Genomic DNA, 26,289 nt, shown 5'->3' on the forward strand with positions numbered 1-26,289 from the left:
ACCGCGCCAAGCCTGCTCTTCTCTCGGATCCTCACTCCTTCCTTCTCTAAACTTTTCTCCCCGTAACTTCTCAGTTTTTCCCTTCCTTTTTGCCTTGTCCTCACCCCCTCTCTCTTTCTACTTTCCTCTCCTCAAGGGAAATGAGGAACGAGGTCATGGTCTGGAGAAAGATGGAGAGATTGCTCAGAAATGACTCAGACTTCTTCGTCCAACCACACAATCGTCAAACGGCAGACTCCAGACTGTGGGTATGATCTTGCCATTGAGAAAAAGACAAATGGATGATAGTTAATAAACCTCCCACACAAACCAACATTGCACCCTAGACCAGGATTTTTTTGCAGAAGACCCATCCCAGTAGAATAAACCAGCAACTCTCCATTCCCCAGGCTCTCTGACATCACAGCCTCAAGACAACCTGCAGTACAGTAACACATCACAGCCCGTAGCCTCCTCCACAGCTCATTTCCAGTAAGCGCCGTGTTGTTGAACCATGTATCCCCTGACTCAGCTGCCACCACCGGTCCTCAGCTCTCAGGTATGCCAGCACTGCTTAAGTCTTGAGCTGATCAGTGTGTCATTGCCCACAGAGTCCTCTGATTCACTTTTAATGGAGAGAAAGAACCTTGTTGGTCTAGGCAATTCAGGAAGCCTCTAGAATGTTGGCAAACTCCAACCAAAAACAAACCACAGAAAATACTTTGTCCACAACCTTATGTGGGTTCAAACTTGGGGTTCCCCAGGGTTCCTCTGTAAACCTGAGGTATACATTACATTCAGTAAATAACTGAAGTGATAACTGACGGTGGAGGTCTATTACATAATGATTGAGAGGGGAAAGGTTTACCTAATTCCCCAGTGCTTGGAGTGTCGACTCCTGGACCTAACCACAACAGAACACAGGAAGAGATTTGCACATAATGCAGATTAGCACATAAACACTCAGGGCAAAGGGGGAGGGGCGGGGGAATGGGGGACCTCATGAGTAAAAAACATCCCAGCCACAGAAACTCCTGTCTCACTCTGACCACTGGAAGTCTGCAGGATATGTTGAATGCACGTGTGAGTCATCTGACATTTCGTTCGAATTCCATAACATATAATTCTCGGTTGTATACATTTGCATTTACCGTAGGTACAGCATGTTAGCATTGCCACAGAGAAATCACCCAAAGGTCAACAGTTGAAGTCTCTCCTCTGTAACATATCATGGAGAGGGAGCTAGCTGTCAGCAGTTTCTCTATCGTACAGAAACATCTGGAGTGTTAAGAAAGGTAGGAAAAAGACCCAACAAGGTTTATAGAATAAAAATAGGTTGTACTTTTCTGACTGGAGGAGGCAGGTGTAGATCATCCATGAAGACAGGTCAGAGCTACAAATTCTGTTTTTCTGGAAGCTTCTATCTCAGTCAAGTTGTTCCAGTAGAGCTGAGCTCTGTGCATATCCTTTTTGCAAGGTTGCACTGCTTCATGAAAACCACCCCTGGTCAATGAACCCTATGAAATGCCCATAAATAGTATGTGTGTCAGTGGGACTTCATGTTGAGGAGACTGAAAGGCCCTTCGCTACCTGATCTGTAGAGGAGTGGAGGTCGGGGAGTTGTTCTTCAGGGAGGACTACTAAGTCCCATTAGTTTTATCTCAGGACAGACAGATAAAGTTTCTACTCTGAGTTGGCCTAATTGGGAGCATATGTGAGTCTTGACGCCAGCCGAAGCGCCTTGTGTGTGTGCGCGTGTGTGCGTGTGTGTGTGTATGAGTGTGTGTAAGCAGTAGGAATCCAACCCTCGATTCTCCTTTATCAAGCCAAGAGCTTGTAACCTTAAAAAAACAAGTGTCTCCAGGCGTCGAAGGCAGTGCAAACTCAGAAGTCAAGAAATGATATTTATACCACCTTCAATTATGTAGTTCTGAATCTCCATGATGAAGCATGGTTTATTAGAGACTATAAAGCTTGTGGATTCAAGCTCTCAATCACTTACTGCCTCTATCAATCTTAACTGCAATTAGGCAATAAAAAGGAGATGATGACTTTGATGAGTTCGTTTTTGATTGGCTTTATGTATAACTGTGCTTCCAGCAAAGACACTTACCCAGTTGAAGCATAGTCTATATATAACCGGTTTGTTTTATGTTGCAAACAAACTTTCGAAAAATATATATTTGACCAATTAATTTGAATGACGATCGATTAAATTTAGCAGATCTGAAGCCTAGTTAGACCTACAGTAGTTTTCCTTTGTCTCTTTTTGGATTCTTGAATAATGTTGAGCGTAGGTCGCGCTTGTTGAGCCCTCCTCCTGCGGAATGCATGCCCAAATAAAACCGCTCCTGCAATTGAGATCTACTCTCATAGCGGCTGGGAGGCAGTCGGGGGCTTGTGACTTGGCTGCTTGGGAGAAGTTTGGAAAAGGGGGAAAACGACAAGCCGCAGACGTGTGCACTTTCAGATTTCAAGTGAACGTCACCCCACAGTGGATTTCTGTCCTAATTTGTTTACTTCTAATATTTAAAAATGTTCAGTATCCCCTTTACGCGGGTGCTGGTGGTGCTTTGTATCGGCAGCGCTGTGAACTGTATGCCGAAGGGGACAGGGAAAACCAGGCGGCAGGTTGCCAATATACCTTCTGCATCGTCGGTGTCTCAAGGTGAGTCACCCCTTTCCTTTACATGACAGAAATAACACTTTATGATTTCACTAACTAGTTCGAAAGTTTTTTCAGTGTCACCAGAAACAGCAGAATGTCGAATAATATTGAAGCAATTTTGTTGCAACATAGTTGCAAAATATGTTTTGGAATACTATGGACTGGGAAATATAGTCACAGAACATATTTCTGCGTGATGCAATGTCACATCTAGCGTGTTCTCCCTCCCCAGACGGATGCATGGAGAATGGGCAGTTCTATGAGCTTAATGACCAGTGGGAGCGGTCCTATCTGGGCAATATGTTGATCTGCACTTGTCACGGTGTGGCAGGAATCAAGTGTAAATCGAAACCCGAAGGTGAGCTTGTATTTTCGTCTCTGTAGTGTCCTGTACATGGTCAATGCAAGTCATTTTTGTCCTCACCACTTCTTACAAATGTTATCATTGTGTAAAGAGATTAATTAATCAAGAATACATCTCACATCGACTTAAAACCTCCTCCAGTTGTCCACCAGCATTTCAGCTTTGTTGTTTGAAAGTTTATATTTTAGAAAGTATGTCTATGAGTGTTTCTTTGTATCTCTGTGTGTGTGTGTGTGTAATCTGTGTTTCTTTATTCCCTATATGAAACCACAGCTGTGGAAACCTGCTATGACAAGATCAATGGCCAGTCATACATGGTGGGTGAGACCTACGAGAGACCCAAGGATGGGATGATCTGGGACTGTACGTGCATTGGCTCTGGCAGAGGGAAGATCAGCTGCACCATTGCAAGTGAGTGGGCCACCCGCAAACAACCACAACCTTTTACAAACCTCTGTCATGCAGCTGTGGATAGCTTGTGGTCTGGTTGAGCAATGGGGGATTGTGTGTGTGTGAGCGTGTGTGTGTTAATGCCTGTATCTGTCTGCCTGTCAGACCGCTGTCATGAGGGAGGCCAGTCCTATAAGATAGGAGACACCTGGAGGAGGCCTCATGAGACAGGCAACTATATGCTGGAGTGTGTCTGTCTGGGAAACGGCAAGGGGGAGTGGACCTGCAAACCTGTCGGTGAGTTTATCACTCGTCTGGAAACAATGTAGCCGGAAGTTGTCTCCTTCCTGAACTGGGCTCATTAAAATCAACCGCTTTCCTCTTCTATCTCCTCTTCCTCTTTTCCTCCCCCTTTTCTGTAGCGGAGCGTTGCTATGACAACACGGCGGGGACCTCCTATGTCGTTGGAGAGACATGGGAGAAGCCGTACCAGGGCTGGATGATGGTGGACTGCACCTGCTTAGGCGAAGGCAGTGGGCGCATCACCTGCACCTCCAGAAGTACGAACCACCTGTGACCTTTCACCCCTGACCTCAGAGCAGGACTCACCCTCTCTGACCCCATTCTGTCTGGCAGCCTTGTAGACAAGACCTGTTTCACAGCTGTTGTGAGAGTGTGGTCACTGTGATTAGCCATACTGTAGACCTAGTAATTTTCCATTTAGATGAGTTATTTTCTCTCTGCATTCTTCTTCTACGCTGCCTCCAAGCTCCAGCTGCCTCCCAGAGTTGTCACTCCCCAGAGAGGGCAGCAGCATAACTCGACTGGCACTAGGACCTTCTCACAGTGGTTATACAGCCCAAACCAAAGGAAAACTGTCGCTGGTGTCTGTTAAGGATTTAACTGGTCTGTGGTGGAAAAACAGACCAGTCATTCCAATCTGGAGTCATTATGCACTTCCTTAATGAAAGCTTATTATGAGACATTTGAGACTGAAAGCTTCCAGATTAAATCACCACTTTCAACCACTGCAGATCACTTTTAGACCAGGGGTAGATCTAATCTAGGTTTGAATCTAGATTAAATTATTTGGGTCTTCTCTTAACACACAGGGGAAGAATATGTCATGTTCCTCACTTTGGACTTCAGAACCAAAATCTCCAGAGTAACGGGCAGACTCCAGGAAATCATTTTTAGATCCAGGAAATCATAGCTAGATCCATGAAACTGGCATGTGTCAAACAGCTTTTAGCTTGTGAATTTGAGTGTTCCCCCCCTTTTCTGTGCCCCTGCCCAGACCGCTGTAATGACCAGGACATGTTGGCGTCCTACCGTATTGGAGACAGCTGGACCAAAACTGATGACCGGGGGCATATGCTACAGTGTCTGTGTACTGGGAACGGACGAGGGGAGTGGAAGTGTGAGAGACATGCCTCGCTCCACACCACGGGTCTGGGTGAGGCACACACACACACACACCACACACACACACGTTACTATCAGAATCACCAGTCTGAAAAGGATGACACATTGAGAGAGGACCGGTGGTTCCTCTGTGATCTAATTACAAGTCTCTGCTGACAGGTTCTATCTTTGGAATTTGTTGAGGGATTTTTGGGGGGACGTTAACCCAAAGTAAAATCAGACCGGTGTCTTTGCGAGTTTTGTTGTGTGAACCATGTTTGTGCCATGGTGAATATTGTAGGCACCGGCTCACGTGTGGTCACCAACATCCAACCAGCGGTGTTCCGGCCAGAGGGTCTCCCAGAGCTGGCCCAGGAGGGAGCTTGTCCGACGGACACAGGGGCAGCCTACTCCCTGGGCATGCGCTGGATCAGGAGCCAAGGCAGCAAGCAGATGCTGTGTACTTGCCTGGGCAACGGGGTCAGCTGTAAAGAGTGGGGTGAGGAATGGTTCTGGACACCTCTCTACCGTCTCACCTGTTGGGGCCAAAAACTGCCACAACCAAGTGTCCTTATATGAGGTCTTACACGTGTGTGTGTGTGTCTGTTTTCAGAGGGCCCATCCCCAGTGTACGGAGGGAACTCTGACGGCCAGCCCTGCGTGTTCCCCTTCGTGCACAAGGGAAAGACCCACTACTCTTGCGCGCCCGACGGGCCTCAAGGGCAGCTGTGGTGTTCCACCTCCTCCAACTACGACGCCGACGAGAAGTACTCCTTCTGTACAGAGAAGAACGGTGGGTGGCTCAGTGTTCCAGAGTGGCTCAGTGTTCCAGGGTGGCTCAGTGTTCCAGGGTGGCTCAGTGTTCCAGGGTGCCTCAGTGTTCCAGGGTGGCTCAGTGTGCCAGGGTGGCTCAGTGTTCCAGGGTGGCTCAGTGTTCCAGGGTGGCTCAGTGTTCCAGGGTGGCTCAGTGTTCCAGGGTGGCTCCATGAGTACATGACTAGTTGCTCTTGTATTCTGTCCTTAGAGCTTTCATGTATGGTATTCTGTACTGTGATCAATGTCCATTGTTTTGGCAAGGAGCAGCTGCATCCAGTTAACTGACTAAACATCATGTTAAGTAGAGGATCACTGCCAACCTGGCCTTCAGCTTAGCTCATCATCTTTTGAAACACTGTTGCTACAGGGTATTGTTGTTTAACAAGAGAGAGTTGAAAGGTTGGTCCGGTGTAAGAACCTCTGTGGCCTCTCTGCATGTATTCACAGTCATGGTGACAACCAGAGGTGGGAACTCCAACGGTGCCCTGTGCCAGTTCCCCTTCCTGTATAACGGTCACAACTACACAGACTGTACCGCCGATGGACGCCGCGATGGCATGATGTGGTGTGGAACCACCTACAACTATGATGGGGAGCAGCGTTTTGGCTTCTGCCCCATGGCTGGTGAGTAGGAAGAGAAAACCTTGAGGCCGAAATGTAGAAATCTATTACAAGTTTAATTGCTGGACAGTTAGCCCTGAAATAATATACTGACAAATAACCTGCACTTTAAAACCAGGTGCTTGTCTCCTTCTCTGTATTATCTTATGATTCTAACAAGCTGAGACTTCAATGCTGCAATGGTGGGTCAGCTTGGCACCACTGATAACTTCTGGGGGCTTGAGATAGGACCTCACACTCCTTATCAAAGCCTGTATGCATGAGGATCAGGGTGGTGGGTGTGTGTCGTTTTAACACCGGAGTGACAATGAGAATGGCATCTCCAGGGGATCCTTTTGTTTTTCATTAGCTGCTTAGAGAGGAATGATTTAAATTGTAAGGACTGAAAGGAGAGAAGGGTGTGAGATTATCTCCCCCTTTCCCCTCCTTAACCTCGGCTAATCAGATTATCATGGCACCTTCTCTTTTTGTCTCTCCATTTGTCAACACTAAGTCTGTCTGGCAGAGGTCACAGGGAAAGCACAGCTGTTCACAATACTGACCAGTTACATGGCCTAAGTACAGTGTTTAACAGTGATTTGGTGAATGAGTAAATTACCATGGGAAAGGCCTCTGATTGGTCATAAAGAGGTAATGGCGATGACTGGTCTCACAGCTGGACTGGCCTGGGCCAGCAGCCAGATCTGATAGAACTGGTCTTAGATGGACAGACCCAGATACTAAACCCCCAGACCCAGATTGAAGTCCTGGACCTATACCTTGATTCTTACCCTATGGGCCAGAACCTGGACGTATTACCCAGACAGTGGGCTCCTAATCCCGCTTGGTTTAGACTCAGTCCTCCAGATCCTGCCTTAACACTGACCCAGACCCAGGCCCATGTTCAGACCAGAGCCAGAGAAAGCTACAGACAGAGGGTGGCTGCTGGCCAATGTCTGCCTGGCAGAGTGAGGTATGGCTGGGTTCCAGAACAGCTGCAGTCAGCCTCCTTAACTCCTCCACAGACATGGATACTCCCCTTCTTTACAGGCCTATCCTATCAGATACATGCCTGCAAGCGTGCGCGCACACACACACACACACACACACACACACACACACACACACACACACACAAGTAACATGTTAACCTCTCATCTCCTTTTTAATTAATCCACCAATGCTCAGTGGGCCATGAGAATAATGTCTTCATATTTCGCTCAGATGTAGCAACAGGAATACACACACAAACACACAAGCACGTGTTTGTGTCTCTCAACCGTGAGCAGTGAAAAAGAATCTCCTCAAATGTTGACTGCTTCACAATACTGAATTTTTCAGTGGTTTAGCAGTTGGGTTGTAAAAATGATAATCTGATCATCAAAGGAAATGCTTGTTTACATGTGTCCCCCATGTTCCATTGTTCCAGCACATGAAGAGGTTTGCACAACCAGCGAAGGGGTGATGTACCGTGTGGGTGACCAGTGGGACAAACGCCATGACGTCCTGGATCACATGATGCGATGCACCTGTGTCGGGAATGGTCGAGGGGAATGGAGCTGCCTGGCCTACTCTCAGCTCAAAGGTGAAAGGCCACACCTGTGTAGACCACACATCTGACATAGCAGGAGGTCACCGAATGGCTCACAATACTTCTCTGCATTGTACTTGTGATTGTTTGTGTGTGCATGCAGAATCAGGATTACAGTGTTTTATTTTGATATCGTTTCAGTCTTTGTTAACTCTTCAAGTTCTGTTAGCAGTGCGGTTGTACGCAATGTGTGTCTGTTTAGTGTTGTACACTGTGCTGATTGTGTTACTCCCTCCTAGACCAGTGTATTGTAGACAGCTTGACCTACGAGGTGAACCAACCCTTCACCAAGCTCCACGAGGAGGGATATCTGATGAACTGCACCTGCTTTGGACAGGGTCGTGGGCGTTGGAAGTGCGACGCCATTGGTAGGCTCCAAAACGAAGAGCTGAATTGGATAAATCACTGTACAACATTGGCTGGCATTATAGATCCTGTAATGTTGTGATTTTTTTCCTTGAACCCAGATCAGTGCCAGGAGCCGGAGACTAGAACTTTCTACCAGATCGGCCAATCCTGGGACAAGCTTATCCATGGCATCCTCTACAAGTGCTATTGCTACGGCAACGGGATCGGAGAGCTGAGTTGCGAGCCGCAGCAGTCTTACCCAGGTGAGGACATGCCCCCCTGCAGTTGCCCCATAAGGCGTGGCCTGATTACTATCCTGACGCGTTTATTTCCTGTCTAGTAATTCTATCTAAGTGATATGTTTTCCATTCATGGTTTGAAAAGCAATGATTTAGGAGCTAGTTCTGGGTGCTGTCAAAGTGTAACTGCCATTCTCAGCTGTCTGCTCAACAAACAAACCCCATGTTCGTCTGTGCTATCTCGGGCCAACTACGGCTTGTGTATGTTTTTGATGGACTATACCAATCAGATGAAGCTGCCACGACTCAGAGCTGTTAAAGCTGCTCCTCTGGTCAGGCTTCCATCTGTTTGAGCTGGGTTCTCAACCTGGCTTTGAAGTGTAGCAGGAAGGGCTGGGTGGCGGTGGGGGGAGTATTTCCTCCTCACCTCCTTCCCAGGCCTTTGTTCTCAGCCAGCCTGCAGAGCTTCATCCAGAATGGTTGAGACTTAGTAATGCGTGTGGCGTTCCTGCAGCTAGCCTGTGGTGCTGCCTTGAGAGGTGATGACTGACATTCTGCTGCAGTGTTAGAATCCACTCCTACCTGGGCATTGTTAGAATCTCCCAGACTCCATGTCTAACGCTTAGACCAGCTTGCAAGCAGGCATGTTTACCTACTTGTTTCTGTGGCACTTTCAATGACCGGTTTTATAAACTTATGTTATCGTCAAAGTACTGCAAACTTTGACGGAGGTGGCATTTTTTTTTTTCGATTGCTGACCTCATTTGAAGTGAATTATATCCGGGGCCATTTGATTTCACCAGCCTCCTTTATTAAGATGACAGCTGTCTGTGCTATACACAGATGTACCTGTGTTCTCAGATAAACCTGTGAGTTATCAAACTTAGAAAAAGATCGAAAGAATGGGTGAACCACTGCAGGCTTCCAGGCTTGCTTTGTTTGCAGGTTACGAGTGAACTTCACATTATGTTTAAGTGGAGGGCACCCCTGTCCCAGTGCAATAACCTGCCTTAATAGCATCCAGCTGTGAACTAGCTGGGGGGGAGAAAAGGCCAGGCTGTGAGAGGAGGGGGTGCTAAGGATCAGAGCTGGAGAAGGCTGAGGGAGACTAAGGAAAGTTGGAGTTTACAGGGAAACCCGGGTATGGTGGAGGAGGAGGAAGGTAGAGGAGAGTAGAGCAGACTTTCTAGGGACTAAACTCAGTGTAAGCCCCCTCCCAGTCTGGGAGCTCTGCAACTGTAATTGAGAAAAATTGGGACCAGATTTTGAAAAGGGTGTTTCGGGTTAACCGAGCTACAGTTTCAATAGCAGGGATTTTGTCCTGGTTCCTTTTGTAATACGACATTGTTTGCCTCATAAAGTCGTCGGATTACTCTATTACAGAGTGTTCTGTATTTGGCTGCTGCTTTGTGTAGTTTGCTGTCAGAGTTGACAAGCAGGGAGTTAGAGACTGTGGGGTTTTTCTCGTTGCGTGTTGAAGCTCAGCTAGGAATCTAACATGGATGCGTTAGTTTTCCTACTCAGACCCTGTCTAACAAAACTACAAGGCTCTCACTTATGTTCTGTTGAACTGTGTCTGTGACATTGAAGGTAATCATGAAGATATAAACCTGGATGAATAAATTAACGACATTGAGTATGTTTTGCTGACATTTTGTAATATGTCACATTTGAATAACTTTAGAAAACAACCGTGCTCTACTTATGAGGTAGTTTCTCCTCTGTGTTCAGAAGGCCCTTTTTAGGAGGAAGCTCCTTGTCTAAAAAAAATACAATGTCAAGATTTCTTGTACAATGCTTTTCACAAATGAATATTTTGTCACAACCCTGAACTGTCTTCCAGGTGGTAACCGCCCTGTCCAGGTGATCATCACAGAGTCTGGCAACCAGCCCAACTCCCACCCCATCCAATGGAATGCCCCTCAGTCCGCCCACATCACCCAGTATGTCCTCAAATGGCGACAGAAGGGCACCAGTAGTCCGTGGCGTGAGGTGAACATCCCCGGGCATCTCAACTCCCACACTATCTCTGGCCTGAGGCCTGGCATCACCTACGAGGGTCAGCTGATAAGCGTGCTGCGTTTCGGGCGCCGTGAGGTCACACGCTTTGACTTCACCACCAACTACGGCTCCTGTGAGTACGGAGTCTGGCAGACTGGAGCCTTAAGGCCTTTGCACACCGAGTCTGAAATTTGTGTACGAAATGTTCGTATGTTAAAAACTAAATACAACCTCACGTTATGACAATCGTGTTTACACACCGTCTCCGAAACTTTTGTCCATAAAAAAAAGTTTGGATTGGGTTGATTTTCTGTGTTTTTCGCATCCATAGCCAGCATTTTGAGAGTTTTCTTTTGACAATTCAGAGCCACGGCTGACGAATCTGAAAACACGCATACGAAAATTCCGCACTCAGTGTGCAAGGGCTTTTACTCCTAACTGGACCGCTTGGTTCGGCTTTTTGGTTCTGAAATGTGAGCTCTGCTAAAGCTAATTGGGATGTGTATTTGGATCCAACTCTCCTCCATCCACCCAGTGGCCACATCAGAAGGAGAGACCACCCAGCTCCCTCCGATGGTGGACACCTCTGAGTCTGTGACAGAGATCACCTCCAGCAGCTTTGTCATTTCCTGGGTGTCGGCATCCGACACCGTGTCTGGCTTCAGGGTGGAGTATGAGCTCAGTGAGGAGGGCGGCCAGCCCACCGTCCTCGGTGCGTAAACACCCGCACCTGCACACCATGTCCCTCCCCTCCCGTCGGATGTCATCCTGCGCTGTTGTTGTCCGACATGCTCAAGGACATGTGTGTGCTTCCAGATCTGCCCCACACGGCCACGTCTGTCAACATCAACGAGCTGCTGCCGGGGAGGAAGTACACGGTCAACGTTTACGAGGTCACACCTGCCGGAGAGCCCAACCTCATCCTCACTACCTCGCAGACCACTGGTGAGTACACACACACAAAACACACACACACTTGTAAACACACAGTACACACAGTACCTGTACGTCTTCCCTGTCTCCCAGCTCCTGATGCCCCCTCTGACCACGAGGTGGAGGATGTGGGAGAGAGCTCCATCATAATCAGCTGGGACAAGCCCCTGGCCCCCATCACTGGTAAGCACTCCCCTCCCAAACCCAGTTTCACCCAATCCGAGACCAACACATAACGCCTAACCTCTGTCTACCATCACTGATGAGTACCTAGGCCAGTGAATTTTAAGCTAAAGTAAGTGGCTTTACCTGTGTGTGTGTGTGTCCCTAGGCTACCGTGTGGTATACACCCCATCAGTAGAAGGCAGCAGTACAGAGCTGACCTTGCCCGACACTGCAACCTCTGTGACCCTGAGTGACCTTCGACCAGGGCTGCTCTACAACATCAGCATCTTTGCTGTAGAGGACAGTCTAGAGAGCGAGCCTATCTTCGTACAGGTCAACACAGCTGGAGACCCACTTCCAGGTAACTACAGCCCAGTCATATAAAGAGTCTTATATCTAACTTTACATACATGTAATGTCAAAATCCTTCCGTTTCGTTTGCCTGAATGGAGCTCAGAATCCTCAATCTGGACTCAGTTCTGCAATGGAAAGTAATCTGATGAGTTCACAGCTAAAATGCTCCCATTATGTGTCGACTGGAAAGAGTTATGCTAGGTTTCTCTTTCAGGCCAGAGTCAGGGCCAACCGAGCAGATGCTGGAAGCTAAAGGCATATTTGTGTTTCATCAGTGTGTGTGTGTGTATGGCCAAATAGGGTGATGATAGATTTGCGTGTAGCTTCTTTGGACAGATGAGAGGGACCCCTGCTGTTTCAGACGCCTGATCTACCCAATGACAAATCATGGAGTGATTGGGGCAAAAAAGAGAACTTCTCTCTCTCTCTCTCTCTCTCTCTCTCTCTCTCGCTCTCGCTCTCGCTCTCGCTCTCGCTCTCGCTCTCGCTCTCGCTCTCTCACACTCACACTCACACTCACTCTGTTCTGTCGTCTTTTCTCTTCCCCCCTACCCTCCACTCTTCTTTTTTTGCTCTCACCCTGTCTTTGTGTCTCCCTCCCTCCCCCTCACCCCTTCTCTTCCTGTGGTGGAGGCTGGGAAGATGTTGTATTGCTCTGGCCTTGCTCTGTCTCTCTCATGCTGCCCAGGAATGTGATGACTCTATGACCTCAGGTTGTCCACTTGATCCAGGGTGCCGTGTCCTGGGTTTGATGTCTCAGTTTACTCAGATGGTTCTGCCATCGCTCCTCCCTCTGCCTGTGTGATCACTGTTATCTGTTTGAAAGCTGCTCAAACAGCATAGCAGAGGGAAAACACACCGTCGGTCCTTTCTCGTGTGTTATTCTCCATGGCAGGGTGGTTTGCCAGTCTGTGTTATGAGGGTTCTCCCTGTCTAACTAAACATTTTTATTTTTTTATTGGTGTCAGCCATATGAAACTGGGTTTCAGAAAGCAGCTGGGAGGAACCTTAGGAAAATAAGAGGGGGGGGTGGGGGTTGTCTTGAACACACATATGGTTCAAAAACACAGCTTTCCATAAACCAGTCATTTCAAACCGTGTTTGACATCTTCCCTGGTTCTTCTATCCTCAGAGGAGGTGAATTCCCCTACAGACCTGCAGTTCTTCGAGGTGACCGATGACAAGATCACTTTGACCTGGACTGGACCCGCTGCTGAGGTGTCTGGCTACCGCGTCACTGTGGCCCCTGTGGGTGAGGATGGGAAACCCCAGAGAGAGATGGACTTGCCTACCACTCACAACGGCTACGCTGAGGTGAACCACCTGCAGCCTGGGACGGTCTACCGGTTCGCCATCTACACCCTGAAGGGTTCGCAGGCCAGCCAGCCACTGGTGGGGGAGCAGGCTACCAGTGAGTACACAGAGGACCACACACACACACACATAAACACACACACACGCATAAACACACATACACATTAATACACATACACTAATTCATCTGGATTTGTTTGTTGACGATTTGTTATGATCTTGGGTTATTTGGTTCTTCGAAGCTCATCCTGGACTTGCTGTCATAGCAACGGGTCCGTAAGCGTAAACAAGATTTGATTGCGGCTTTACAAGCAGAGTTGATACAGGAAGTCTGTCACAGCCATGTCTTGTCCGTTTTTACGACAACAACCTGTTGCAGAAGGTGCACAAATAATGAGCTGAATTTAATATTAATCACACATTGTGTGATGGTCAGATCCAATTAGCAGAGCGAGACAGGCTACTAGCCTATACTTTTTGAGAGACAGCCTATCGGTTTTCTCATGAGGGTATCATTTACATAATTTAATGTGGTTCCAACAAATTAATAATGACATTAGATGATAAAGTAATTATGAAAATAAGAAAATACAAAGAAAAATGGGCCTAGCCTACTGTAATAAGCGATAAAACATCTAACGTGGTCACTACATTTAATTTGTCTGCTACTTTTGCCAGCCCTCTCCTGGATTTTGCAGACTTTGAGGTGTTCCCTGCCGTTCTGATTAAATCTTCCAATTTGGAGTAACCTTCGAGCAAACTCTTGCTCTGTTTGGCTCTGTTGCGGAAATCACGGGGCGCTCTTTTTGGCCATGGTGAGCAGCCATAGATTTATATGAGCAGCCAATAGCAGCGTTGCTGATCAAGGTTTCTACTATCGATACATACCCCCTTTTTGACCAACGCATAACTCAATCCAGCTATACTAATCATAAACAACAAGGGTGTTGGAACCAAATTAGCCAGATCATGATTAGCACGATGATGTCATCTTGGACGTGTCATTTGATCTCGGATGTAATAAGCGACGTACGGTGAACGGGCCCCAAGAGTGCTGTCTGAGGATCACACCTTTCTCTGACTAACTCACACACACAGGGCTGTATTCACATTGAAATACATACACACACACTGTAGCACAGTCACTAACCAGTGTGTTTCTGATGTCTCTCCAGAGCCGGACTCCCCAGGCAACGTCCACTTCAGTAACGTGACCGAGGACAGTGCTGTGATGGTGTGGTCCGCTCCCAGGGCCAAGGTGACGGGTTACCGTCTCTTCCTGACTGTGGAGGGCTCCAACCCCAAGCAGCTCCGCCTGCCCTTCAGGCTGACCCAGTACACCCTGCTCAACCTGCGCCCCGACAGCCTGTACACCGCCACACTGCACACCGAGCAGGGCAACAGCCTCAGCGAGGGCGCCTTCGCCACATTCTCCACCGGTGAGTGTGAATGGGAGCGAGGGGTGGGTCTCGAAAGCTCGCAAGATGTTTCAATAGGTTTATTTTTATGATATAAAATAGTTAATATATCAAAGTTTGTATCTATTTGCTGTTATTCACTAGTCCTTCTCATCACGTCTCCTATCGTTGGACAATCCCATCCCAGACAGGTCTTGGTGCCTCAAGCAGAGACATGACCCAATGCTGCTCTTCCAGCACATTCTCAACTTAAACATAAACATGGCCATAAATGTCTGCTGGTGATTTATCACGTCTTCTCTTAAGCCCTTGGAGACTCCTGGGCTATTCTCTGTTAAGATACCAATCCTGACCTTTGACCCTCTCTGTCTCCAACCCTCCACCCTAGCCCCACCCATGGGCAACGCCCCTCGGTTCAACACGGACGTGACGGACAGCTCCATCATCATCACCTGGAGCCCCGTACCCCGCATTGGATACAAGGTACAAGTCTTTGGAACACTCACACAGGAAGTGCAAACTATGATGTGTAACCCAATAACACAGGAACTCGATATCTGATCAGTCCAGAGTTCGGTTTAGAGACTCATCTCCCCTACACCATTCCAGGGTATGTCTATTTAGAGATTAAGCTAGATGTAGAGTAGCGCCTAAAGGTCTAGCCAGACCCAGAACAATGAATGCAGCCTTTAGTTCCAGTCTCTAAATTGTTCAGGTATGTCACACAACAGTTGAGATTTTTCTATGGCAAACGTGCTGTTTGGAAAGACTTAACCTCTCAACTCTGCCCTGTGTGTGTGTGTGTCTCAACCCCAGTTGACAGTGAGGCCCAGTCAGGGTGGAGAGGCACCCAGGGATGTGACCTCCAGCTCGGGCAGTATTTACATCTCTGGCTTGACGCCCGGCGTGGAGTACACCTACAGCGTCCAGCCAATGTTCGACGGCGAGGAGCAGGGCAACCCTGTGACACGCCGAGTTGTCACATGTAAGTGTCAGACGCAGGGAGAAGCCAAGCAGGATGATTTACATGCATTAGACACAGCACCTTTCAATACATAAAGAAGCCGCATTGGAGGAAATACAATAATGATTGAAACCAATCATCTTGCCTGCCCTCCAGCTTTGTCACCGCCCACTGACCTGAACCTAGAGTCCCACCCGGACACAGGAGAGCTCCACGTCCAATGGAACGGAGCGTCAACTCCAGGTACACCCCCCCCCCCGATTGCTGTTCTGCTCTCTGAGCGAATATGGAACCTCAATCCTCATCTGTCATCCTCTAGTTTGAGATCTTTCTTCCAACTGCCGCTCCACTGTCCTCGCATTCTCTCCCTCTGTAACGTGGCCATCCAATCAACCAACCAGACATCACCGGCTACAGAGTGACATGCAACCCGACCAATGGGCAGCGCGGGAACTCAGTGGAGGAGTTTGTGAAGGCGGACCAGAACTCGTGTACCCTGGAGAACCTGAGTCCGGGCGTGGAGTACAATGTCAGCGTGTTCACCGTCAAAGACAGCATGGAGAGTGTGCCAGTCTCTACCACCATCACCCAAGGTAGGCGTGGCCAGGGGCCGGCGCAAGTAACCTCTCACCCCTACGACATCACTGTGACACCACAGTCAGACCGGACGAGGGGGGTGGGGTGGGTGGAGTTAGGGTTTAAGAAGTTTCCTGGGTAAAGGGGTCTGTAGGTGCTGGTCTGAGATCAGCTTCCCCTCCAGTCATTTTTAACCTTAACCTGTGGAGGTGAAGCTGAAAGCTGAACCCCCCCTAGTCCTCCGGTCGTTTGCATCAGTCTCTCCTCATAGAGCACGTCTGATATGAACAGTGATGATCCAAAAGCCTGTGATGATAGTGGAGCTGTCCTTTGTCAGTGTCATGGCGATCATGCTACTGCCGGCTCTCTCTGTCACTCAGTGTATTTTGGGATGGTCGCTGCGCCAACTAACCTTCTCGATGTTCAAGATGTGATACGTAAGAGTATCACATTTGACAACATCTCCGCTCCTCCTCCTCTCCCTGCTTCTCTAACCTGACTAGACGTGCCTCAGCTAACTGACCTCAGCTTCGTGGACGTCACCGACACCACCATCGGCCTGCGCTGGAGCCCGCTCAACTACACCGCCGTCACTGGCTACAGGATCACAGTGGTGGCGGCGGGCGATAGTGTGCCCATGTTCGAGGACAGGGTGGAGCCCACGTCGGGCTACTACACCATCTACGGCCTAGAGCCCGGCATCGGCTATGACATCAGCGTCATCACCTTGACAGAGAGTGGCGAGAGCGAGCCCACCACCCTCACTCAGCAGACTGGTGAATAAGCAAACCACATGAGCCTGTGTGTGTGTGTGTGTGAGTGATGCGTCTGGGCCAGATGGTCGTGGTTAGGGGTGTGTTCGTGGGCCCCAGCTCATCTGTTTCTTCATCTTAGCATCTCAAGCTGTGGTTTGTTTGATCTCCCCTTCCAAACCGTGTTTGTTCGCGCACTTTCAAGGTATCGTAAAACTGCGGTCCCATGAGCCGGTGCACACGCTGTTCCTTTTCAAATCTCCTGAGCTCACACGGTCTTGGTTTTCCCTCTCAGGATATACTGATATAGTCTCCATTCTTCTATTCTTTCCCAAATCCTGTTTCTCCTTCTCCTCTGCCTCTCGCTCCCCTCTCACAGCTGTCCCAGCCCCAACAGACCTGCTGTTTGGAGAGGTGGGTCCAAACACCCTGCAGATTAGCTGGTCCAAGCCCGCTGCCCCTAACCCCGCCCATATCGATGCCTACCTGGTCAGGTACCACCCCATCGACGAGGACGATGACACCACTGAGAGCAGTGTGGGAGGCAACGCCAACAGTGTGGTCCTGAGGAGTACGAGATTTCTCTCTCTTTCTCTCTCTCACACACACACACACAAACCTATCCTTCAGGACGGTTGTCCTGTCCTCTGATCTCTGTTGTGTGTTACCCCCGTAGACCTGATACCCAACACAGAGTACCTGGTGAGCGTGGTGTGTGTGTACGAGCAGCGCGAGAGCTCCCCGCTCGTGGGAAATCAGAAAACAGGTAGGTTGCGCAACCTGTCATACAAACGTCATAAGCGCAACATGTCATTTATGGTTGCCGTATTTCATCTGTCGGCGCACAGTGCCGAGGTATGACCTGATGTCTCCCTTTACTCCACCAGCTCTGGACTCTCCCTCTGGCCTGCGCTTCTCCGAGATCCTGACCACCTCCTTCACCGTGCACTGGCACCCTCCAGAGGGCGCCATCACGGGCTACCGCCTGCGCTATCAGATGTCCAGCGGGGGCCGGGCTAAGGACGAAAGGCTGCCCCCCTCCAGGAACCACTTCACCCTGACCGGCCTGACCCCCGAGACAGAGTACCAGGTCAGCATCTATGCTGTCAGCGCACGCCTGGAGAGCAAGCCCCTCACCGGAGAGCAGAAAACCAGTAAGATTTGACTTACTTTCTCTCACCCTTGTGGTTATCCCAAACTCTTTTCTTACCATCCTCTCGTGTTTGTGCTGTTGTTACCATGTGTTTTTGTTGATTGGCAACCGTGATCCAAAGCCTTTTCAATCTGTGTGTGTGTGTTCTCCCCAGTTTCTGATGCCCCTACAGACCTGGAGGTGGTCTCCTCCTCCCCCACCTCCATCACCATCCGCTGGGACGCCCCCTCTGTCACCGTCCGGTATTACAGGATCACCCATGGAGAGTCTGGTGAGCCCTTACCTTGAACACAACTCTCAGTTCCCACCTGAAGATAGACTTGGAGAGACATCACGTGCCTAGCCTGTTATCTATTATCGAGAACCCACTGCATCGCAAGTATGTGAAAGTACTCCCAGACACACAGTATTCATGTTGTCATCCACCCCCCAGGAGGCAACAGCCCCACTAAGGAGTTCACGATCCCTGGCTCCCAGTCCACCGCGACCATACAGAGCCTCCGGCCTGGGACTGAGTACACCGTCACTGTGTACGCCGTCACCGGCAGAGGAGACAGTCCCGCCTCCAGCACCCCCATCTACGTCACACACAAGACAGGTACTGAACACACACACACACAGACACACTTTAAAAAACACCCAATGTAACTGTACACACTGTGACTTCATTACTGGTCATCATGGTCTCTTAACGCTGCTATCTGTCCCACTTGTTTGTCTCTGCAGACATTGAATCTCCGTCTGAGATGGAGGTGACGGATGTGAAGGACAGCTCCATCACAGTGCGCTGGAGCCCAGCCCAGGGGCCCATCCAGGGCTACAGGGTGACCGGCGTCCCCCGCAACGGACAGGGCCCCTCCTTCACTGAGGTGGTCGCCCCAGGTAAGGGCAACTCTTCGGTCAAAATGATTCATCTTTACTGGTTATATAACCTGCGGCTTGAGAAACTCGACAAACCTGTTGGTGTCGGGCTGGTACTTGTAGTTTACAGTTGTAGTTCATTTGTGCTATTCTTTTCTCCAGACCAGACAGAGATGACGTTCTCAGGGCTGATGCCAACGGTGGAGTACATCCTGAGTGTGTACGCTCTGGGACAGGACGGAGAGAGCCCACCCCTGGTCGAGACCGTAGTCACCAGTGAGTATTTCATCTTGGAACTGAAAATGGAATCCTTGTAGACCCATGCTTTCCACTGCATGAAGCTGGAGGGAAATTAAACAGAGACCCCCCCCCCCCCTCCCCCCCCCCTCCCCCCTCCTGTTTCCAGTGGTGGACCGTCCCAAGGACCTGACCTTCTCCGATGTTGACTCCACCTCCATGCGCATCGTGTGGGACAGCCCTGACGGCGCGGTGACCTCCTACCGCGTCCTGTACTCCAGCTCCGAGGAGGGCGAGAGAGAGCTGCGCCCCGCTCCCCGCGGAGATGCCGAGTCAGCAGAGATCCACGGCCTGCGTCCTGGAAGCGAATACACGGTGAAGGTCATCGCCCTTCATGACCGCACAGCCAGCCCCGCCTTGGTGGGGACACAGGCCACAGGTACATGGAAGTTTTCAGCTGGTTTGTCCAGATAGGTTTCCTGTTCCATGGCCGTGGCATGTTCTATCCTCTCTACATACTGCCTATATTTCTGGAACCTTTCACCATACCTCAGACCCAACATATTGAGGATGCAGCCCACCTCCTCCAACCTTGTGTTCCCTTCTTCTACAGCGATCCCTGCTCCCACAAACCTGCAGTTCTCTCAGGTTGGCCCCACCTCCTTCAGTATCACCTGGACCACGCCCACCGCCAGGCTGACGGGATACCGTGTGGTCGTCAACCCCAAGAGCAAGACCGGGCCCACCAAGGAGATCAATGTGGCACCCGACACTGCCCAGGTCTACATCCCCGGACTCATGGTAAACACTGACGTGTGTGTGAGTGAATGTGTGAGAGAGAGAGTGAGGGTGAACCAGTGTTTTTAGAATAGCCTTAATGTCATTCATAGCTGATATCAGATTTTGTTTTACAAATGACTATGGTCTGTTTAAGTCCTGAAGCTGAAACATAGACTTTTACCATTTGCTAAAAGGAAAAGTATTTTGGATGCAAATGCCTTTCCAGCAGCTGTTGCTACGGGCTGTCTGTTTCCAGGCCTGTGCTTTATGACCCAGGCCGCCCCTAATGAGAGCCCTGCTTTCGCTGCAGCTGTCCAGCTATAGCCTCGGTTTCTGCTGTGGCTGGGCCTTCCACCGAGCAGTCCCCTCTCTATCGTGGTTTCTAACCAGGGCTGTGCTTCATTCCAAAACCAAACGTCCTCTGACTTGGCCTTGTCCACTTCTCTACACAGATGTTAGACTTGGTCATGCCAACGCTGCTGACTGTAGGCTGTCCTAAGTGAGGGTATGGTTTACATATGCCCAGTCTTCTCAGACTATGCACAACAACAAAAGACGAGGAATGAGTAAGGGTGGACTGGAGAGACTGGGGGTCTGGATTGAAGCGCAGCCCTGTGGGTGTTCTCTGTTGTGGTTTGAAACCAGTAGTTGACTTGAAGCCACGCGCTGTCTTCCAGCCTAGTCATTTACAGTGAGGGGGAAGATCACAGACTGGACCTGCAGCTGAGGACAGTGCAGAGAAGAGATCACCATAACTTCAGCGAAGAAGGTACTTAAATGGCTAGTTCAGGTATTTGGTTCCTCTCTATTAATCTACCTCGCTCTCGCTCTCTCCTTCTTTTGTTCTTTCTCTCTAGGTTGCAACTACCTATGAGGTGCAGGTCTATGCTCTGAAGAACTCTCTGACCAGCCGACCTGTCCAAGGGGAAGTCACCACATTGGACAGTGAGTTCCCATTCCAACTCTCCCACTGGAGCCAGATCCGCTATTGGGCCAAGTTCACCTTTCCATTGTCGACTGAACAATAGATAAGTCAGCCAGTCAGTAGTGATGCTGTGGGAATATTTTCATCCTCTGCATCCATCTCTCTCCCTCCCATCTTCACCTGCACACGTCAGCCATCAGCCCTCCTCGTCGTGTGCGTATCTCAGACGTGAAGGACTCCTCCATCACCCTAACCTGGCGCTCCAAGACTGAGACCATCTCTGGCTTCCTGGTTGAGGCCACGCCCACCACCGGCAGCATGACCCCCATCCATAGGACCATCGCCCCAGATTCACGATCTTACAGCTTCACAGGTATGACTCTCTCTCACTCTCACTCTCACTCTCACTCTCACTCTCACTCTCACTCTCACTCTCACTCTCACTCTCACTCTCACTCTCACTCTCACTCTCACTCTCACTCTCTCACACACACACACACACACAGCAGGCTGTTCCCATGCTATCCTAGGTATCGATGTAACATCTGTGTGTATCCTACAGGTTTGCAGCCTGGCACTACCTACAAGATCAACATCTACACTCTGAATGGCAACGGGCGCAGTTCCCCCTTCACCCTCACTGCCACCACAGGTACCACTTGAGTCTAACACGGCCAAGCACTTCGCCACCCGTACATAACTTGGCTCTCTAATCCAGTCCTCTGCCTGTAAGCTGTCACTAACTCAGGCTCCCCTTGTCTGTGGGTGTGTGTCCCTCCAGCCAAGCCGGTGGTGGTCCCTCCCACCAACATCCGCTTCACCTCGCTGACGCCCAGCAGCGTGTCGTTCACCTGGGAGCCGTCCAGGAGCCCCGGGGTCAGCGGCTACTACGTCACCTACGAGGAGGCTGGCGGCGTTCCCCGGGAGCTCACCCCCCGCCCCCACTCCTCTCGCAGCTACGCCACCATCACGGGTATGCCAGCCACTTGATCGGTCACTTCACAGCCCCTGTAGAATACTCTTGTGTGTCCGTCTCATCTTCTGTTGTTCTCTCTTTGTAGGTCTGAAACCAGGGACTGAGTACATCATCAAGATCGTGGCCCTGCAGAATGCCCTGAGGAGCACATCTCTCGTGGGCAAGGCTAGAACTCGTAAGCAGAGTCAACAGCCCATACTTGCTATTGACAATAACCCCCAGTTTGGAAAGGACCGTTTGTAGGGTCAATCTCAGTGTAACTGTGTGGTGTTGAGTCCCTTGTCTGTTGTAACCATGGCTTATGCAGGCTATCCATTAATACCCAGTTGTAAGGTCAGCTCAGCTTCTGTGCTTTTTGTAAGACCTAACCAGCTGAGGGGTTGAGGAGGCGCTAGTTCTAGTGTTTTCGGCTTCAACGTAGTTGCAGAACTGTATTTGGCTTGATCAGGACTCTGCTGCCCTCTGCTGACTCAGTGCTGCTAATGCAGCTGCCCCCTAACCGGCTGCCTTGCCCCTGACGCCCGCCTTTCTCTGGCAGAGCCTGAATCTCAGCTGCTGATGCCACAGCTGCCCATGCCAAACAAACCCACCTCTGACATCCTGGATGTACCCGAGGATGCCTTCAACGACAAGTTGAAGTAAGACCCCACTCGGACCCACATATTGAGCACAACTGCATGACTTTCTTATTTTTTATAACACCTACTCCCTTGCACCTGCTTCCTGCTCCGGTAGCAACTTCCGCGACAACAACCACGTGCAGCTGGTCGGTACAGGCGGCCAGGACGGTCTGGGCCAGCAGGGCCAACACATCTACACAGAGTACCAGAATCTGGGCCCTAACGGGGGCAGAGACTCCCAGCGCCCCCACCTCCGTGAGCCCTTGATCTACGTGCCTGTGCCAGGCCCGGACGGCCAGAGAGTGCCCCTGGTCCGCGTCAGCGAGGGACCCCTGCCCGGCCTGCCGTTCGGTTTCCCTGACAACGAGACTGGCATGACGCAGGAGGCACAGACCCACACCACCATCGCCTGGCAACCTGTTCCACACAGCACTGAGTACCTGGTGTCATGCAATCCCATCACCCACCTGGAGGAGAAGAGCTTCCAGGTTGGTGCATGCCTTAATCCGAAAACTAGCTGAAACTCCTAGCCCCAACCCATAAAGTAATTATAACCCTAGCACTAATTCTAATACAAACCCCCCTAAAAATAGCAATTGAACTTGTGAGGACCAAGACATTTTAAATAAAAAGTTACATTTTCGCACAGCTTTATATTTTTTATGGGATTTCTGGTCCATACACAAATAGTTCAACACAAACCCACACCCACACAGACGGATATAATCCTTCCTGGACGTTTCTCCCCTCCTCAGATGCATCTGCCTGGCACGTCCACCAGCGCCACCCTGGTGGGCCTGACCTCCGGAGCGTCCTACAACGTGATCGTGGAGGCCGCCAGGGGCTCGCACAAGGAGAAGATCCTGGAGGAGGTGGTTACCGTCGGCAACGCTGGTAAAAAAAAAAACACATTGAAGCAACCTGCATTAGAAGAGGCGTTCTTATAAACTGATCGCCCAGTTGCTCTCCGGTTGACCATTGTTGCCTCATTCTCTCTGAACTGCAGTTGAATGTCCAGTCTCAGGGCTTACATGAAGTAACGCTTGTTAATATGCAGATGATAATTGATCTCTTTCTTTTCCTCCCTTTGTCGGGTCAGTTCCCGGTGATGTGCTCTCCAACAGGGACGTGTGCTACGACACCTTCACTGCCACCTACCATGAGGTGGGCTCAGAGTGGGAGCGCATGTCTGACACAGGCTTTAAACTCTGGTGCAGGTGTCTGGGGCTGGGCAGCGGCCATTTCAGGTGTGATTCATCCAGTGAGTGACTAAACCCATCCCAGCATGCTTTGCAACACTACATGTAATCAATCCTAGCATGGGCTGACCTGGTGTTAACTTGACTGCTGATTTTTCAGGTCCAATTATATAAAATCCATGGTAATCGTTGATACCTTTTTGGATGTATAGCTCCATTAGAGTTCGATATAGCTGAGGTCTGCCCATGCTAGCTCCCATTCTCTGCGCCATATGTGAGAAAGGGTCACATGGCAGTAGAGGGGTTTGGCTTGCTGCCAGCTTAGCTTGAGTCTCAGGTTTGTATTGTCAATCTGTAACCAGATGATACTAAACTCTGAGACAGCCATCATGAATGACTGCTGAGGTCATAAGTCAACAGCCTCACATGACTTGTGCGTGTGTGTGTTTGAGTATGTGATGAATTTGGTCCAATCAGAGCCTTCAGTTCCCAGGAGTGGGATACCTGTGGTCTGTTCAAGAGGATGCAACAAGACAAAATGTCCACATAGCAGAAGTGTATATGGTGTTTCAGCTGTGAATTGACCTGCCTGAACAATACAGTACATCTGATGCCTTCTGACTAGTATTTTCCCAACTCTACCTTGCCCTGGCCATCGCCCCCCCCCCCCCCCCCCCCCCTCTCCCCGATTCACCTCCTTCCTCCCCTCCCGGACAGAATGGTGCCATGACAATGGAAACAACTACCGCATCGGGGAGAAGTGGGACCGCCATGCTGAGAACGGTCACATGATGAGCTGCACCTGCCTGGGCAACGGCAAGGGAGAGTTCAAGTGTGAACCACGTGAGTCTAACTGCACACGCACACACACACAGACATGCTATATCTGTCTTATCTTACTGTATGTGTCTCACCTATCTCATCAGTCATTACGGTACATGTTAATGATTTGAGTTGTATAACCCCATGTTCTCCTGTCTGGTGCTGTAGATGAATCTACTTGTTACGACAATGGAAAGATGTACCAGGTGGGCAACCAGTGGCAGAAGGAATACCTGGGAGCCATCTGTACCTGCACCTGCTATGGAGGCCAACAGGTGGGCCATGAACCTGTGTGTGTGTGTGGGGGCTGTGTCTGTTTGTGCTGTGTGTGAGTGTGCTGGGTGTGTGTTTGTACTCATGTCTCTTCCCCCTCTCAGGGCTGGCGCTGTGAGAACTGCCTGAGGCCAGGAGGCCAGACGGAGGTGGACGTGGACCTCCTCCAGCCCGTCCACTCCGACGCCTTCAACCGCTACAGGGAGAACGCCCTGCGCAAACTGGTGGGTTGGCTGGACCAGTGACTTGTACGTCTCTCTTTTACCCGAGTGAAAACACCGTCTGATTCCGTTCCCGTTCTCTCCTCCAGAACATCCAGTGCCCCATCGAGTGTCTGAGACCGGAGCTGCTAGCAGATGCCCAGAGCCCCACAGAGTAGAGGGGAGAGGAGAGGCGACACGGCCAGGAGAGAAGACTCCTCCTGGGGATATGACTTACCACTTGTCAGCCCCCCCTACCCTGCCACATCCTGTGCATACACTTATTAGTGCTCCAACTATGGCTGACCCTCCATAGTCTCAGCTAGCCTCCTCTTCATGTCTCCTTTTAAATCAGTAACAGTGCTGGTGTATAAGACGTTTAATACGTCTCCACAGTGCTGCTTTAGCCCACCATGTCTCTGCTGAAAGAGGCGAGGAGACCAGGGAAGGAAGCTAGTTGAATGGATTCAAACGCAGCCTTTCTTTAGGACCCTTATCCTGCTGCTGCTTCTCCATCACCTCCACACCTTCCTGCCGCCTCACAAATCGGCCTGGGCCTGGGGTCCCCACACCCACCACAGTGTCAGCCCCCCACCCCCATATCCCTCTCCATGGTCCTCACAAGCATTCCATGAGTTTGTTTATTTGACTGTTCAGATTGCTGATTTGATGTCATGTTTTTATGAACACCCCTGGAGACGTTCCAGTGCAAGTGCAGGTTAGGATGCCCCAGTGCCTTCCAGTAAGCTGTCCTCACTCTGAGGGGGAGGTGAGTTCCTCCTCTGATCGGAGATGTTACTCCACAGTCAGGTGAGACTGTAAAAACTCTTGCCAGTTCGGATGGGACTATTCTTGTAAACTTCCCTTTTAAAACCAAGCACTGTCTGCCATGCAAGCATTTGCATTATATTCCCACAACACCCTGCGGTTTCCTGGCTCCCTCCTCCTGTTAGTGCTGTAGCGAACTCGACCTGTCTGTGAGGCTAAATACAGACATGGCCCCAGGCTCACCACACCATAGCACCACACGTTAGCTGGTGTTGATTCTATGACCTAATTTGTCCATTTTCATCTGTTGCTTCTCCTTTAGGGAAACACACAGAAACACTGTAGTTAGTTACGATGGCCCGACAGTGCGATGCATTCATTCATGCTATTCAGAGTTGTTGTTTTTTTATGTTTAAAAAAAACTTGTTTTATTTATCCCTTTTATCCAGGCATTTTGTTTGAATGCTTTTTGGGGTGTACACTTTTTTTTTTATATTGTAGGCGCTAAAGTCTTAACTACTGTGGACTAAATTCCTTTTTAATAAACTTTTACAAAAAAACATAAAACCTTCCGTTGTCATCTGAGTTTGTCTTCATCT

General features: G+C 49.8%; 1 protein-coding gene across 2 annotated transcripts; it reads left to right on the plus strand.

Annotated features, from left to right (window-relative positions):
- The first annotated feature begins 2,327 nt into the window (after window positions 1-2,327).
- Window positions 2,328-26,257, plus strand: fn1a (fibronectin 1a). Of its 2 annotated transcripts, XM_047046045.1 has the most exons (46): window positions 2,328-2,647; window positions 2,880-3,005; window positions 3,285-3,422; window positions 3,567-3,698; window positions 3,824-3,961; window positions 4,699-4,857; window positions 5,107-5,304; window positions 5,419-5,598; window positions 6,069-6,245; window positions 7,651-7,806; window positions 8,052-8,180; window positions 8,280-8,423; window positions 10,243-10,533; window positions 10,936-11,112; window positions 11,217-11,345; window positions 11,427-11,516; window positions 11,665-11,859; window positions 12,985-13,263; window positions 14,342-14,605; window positions 14,973-15,067; window positions 15,401-15,569; window positions 15,705-15,791; window positions 15,950-16,141; window positions 16,628-16,900; window positions 17,256-17,447; window positions 17,553-17,642; window positions 17,764-18,030; window positions 18,184-18,300; window positions 18,463-18,627; window positions 18,756-18,911; window positions 19,053-19,166; window positions 19,297-19,566; window positions 19,741-19,928; window positions 20,765-20,852; window positions 21,026-21,205; window positions 21,395-21,484; window positions 21,614-21,805; window positions 21,894-21,983; window positions 22,347-22,446; window positions 22,544-22,916; window positions 23,184-23,322; window positions 23,528-23,689; window positions 24,345-24,470; window positions 24,618-24,724; window positions 24,827-24,946; window positions 25,033-26,257. In XM_047046045.1, the coding sequence occupies exons 1-46, from the start codon at window positions 2,515-2,517 to the stop codon at window positions 25,099-25,101; spliced, it is 7,446 nt and encodes a 2,481-aa protein (XP_046902001.1). In that variant the 5' UTR covers window positions 2,328-2,514; the 3' UTR covers window positions 25,102-26,257. The 2 variants fall into 2 exon arrangements, with proteins under 2 accessions (XP_046902001.1, XP_046902002.1); XM_047046046.1 differs by lacking the exons at window positions 20,765-20,852; window positions 21,026-21,205; window positions 21,395-21,484; ... (8 more) ...; window positions 24,827-24,946; window positions 25,033-26,257 and adding an exon at window positions 20,585-20,758.
- Window positions 26,258-26,289: the final 32 nt, after the last annotated feature.

Source organism: Hypomesus transpacificus, chromosome 23, assembly GCF_021917145.1.
Source record: "Hypomesus transpacificus isolate Combined female chromosome 23, fHypTra1, whole genome shotgun sequence".
Classification (NCBI taxonomy): domain Eukaryota; kingdom Metazoa; phylum Chordata; class Actinopteri; order Osmeriformes; family Osmeridae; genus Hypomesus; species Hypomesus transpacificus.

What these genes read in the sequence shown, in the direction of transcription:
- fn1a (XM_047046045.1), top strand. Translation starts at nt 2,515, where the DNA reads ATGTTCAGTATCCCCTTTACGCGGGTGCTGGTGGTGCTTTGTATCGGC. An exon ending in AGCTGGAGACCCACTTCCAG is followed by an intron (nt 11,860 to 12,984) that starts GTAACTACAGCC and finishes TTCTATCCTCAG; the next exon opens with AGGAGGTGAATTCCCCTACA. An exon ending in GGTCGAGACCGTAGTCACCA is followed by an intron (nt 19,167 to 19,296) that starts GTGAGTATTTCA and finishes TCCTGTTTCCAG; the next exon opens with TGGTGGACCGTCCCAAGGAC.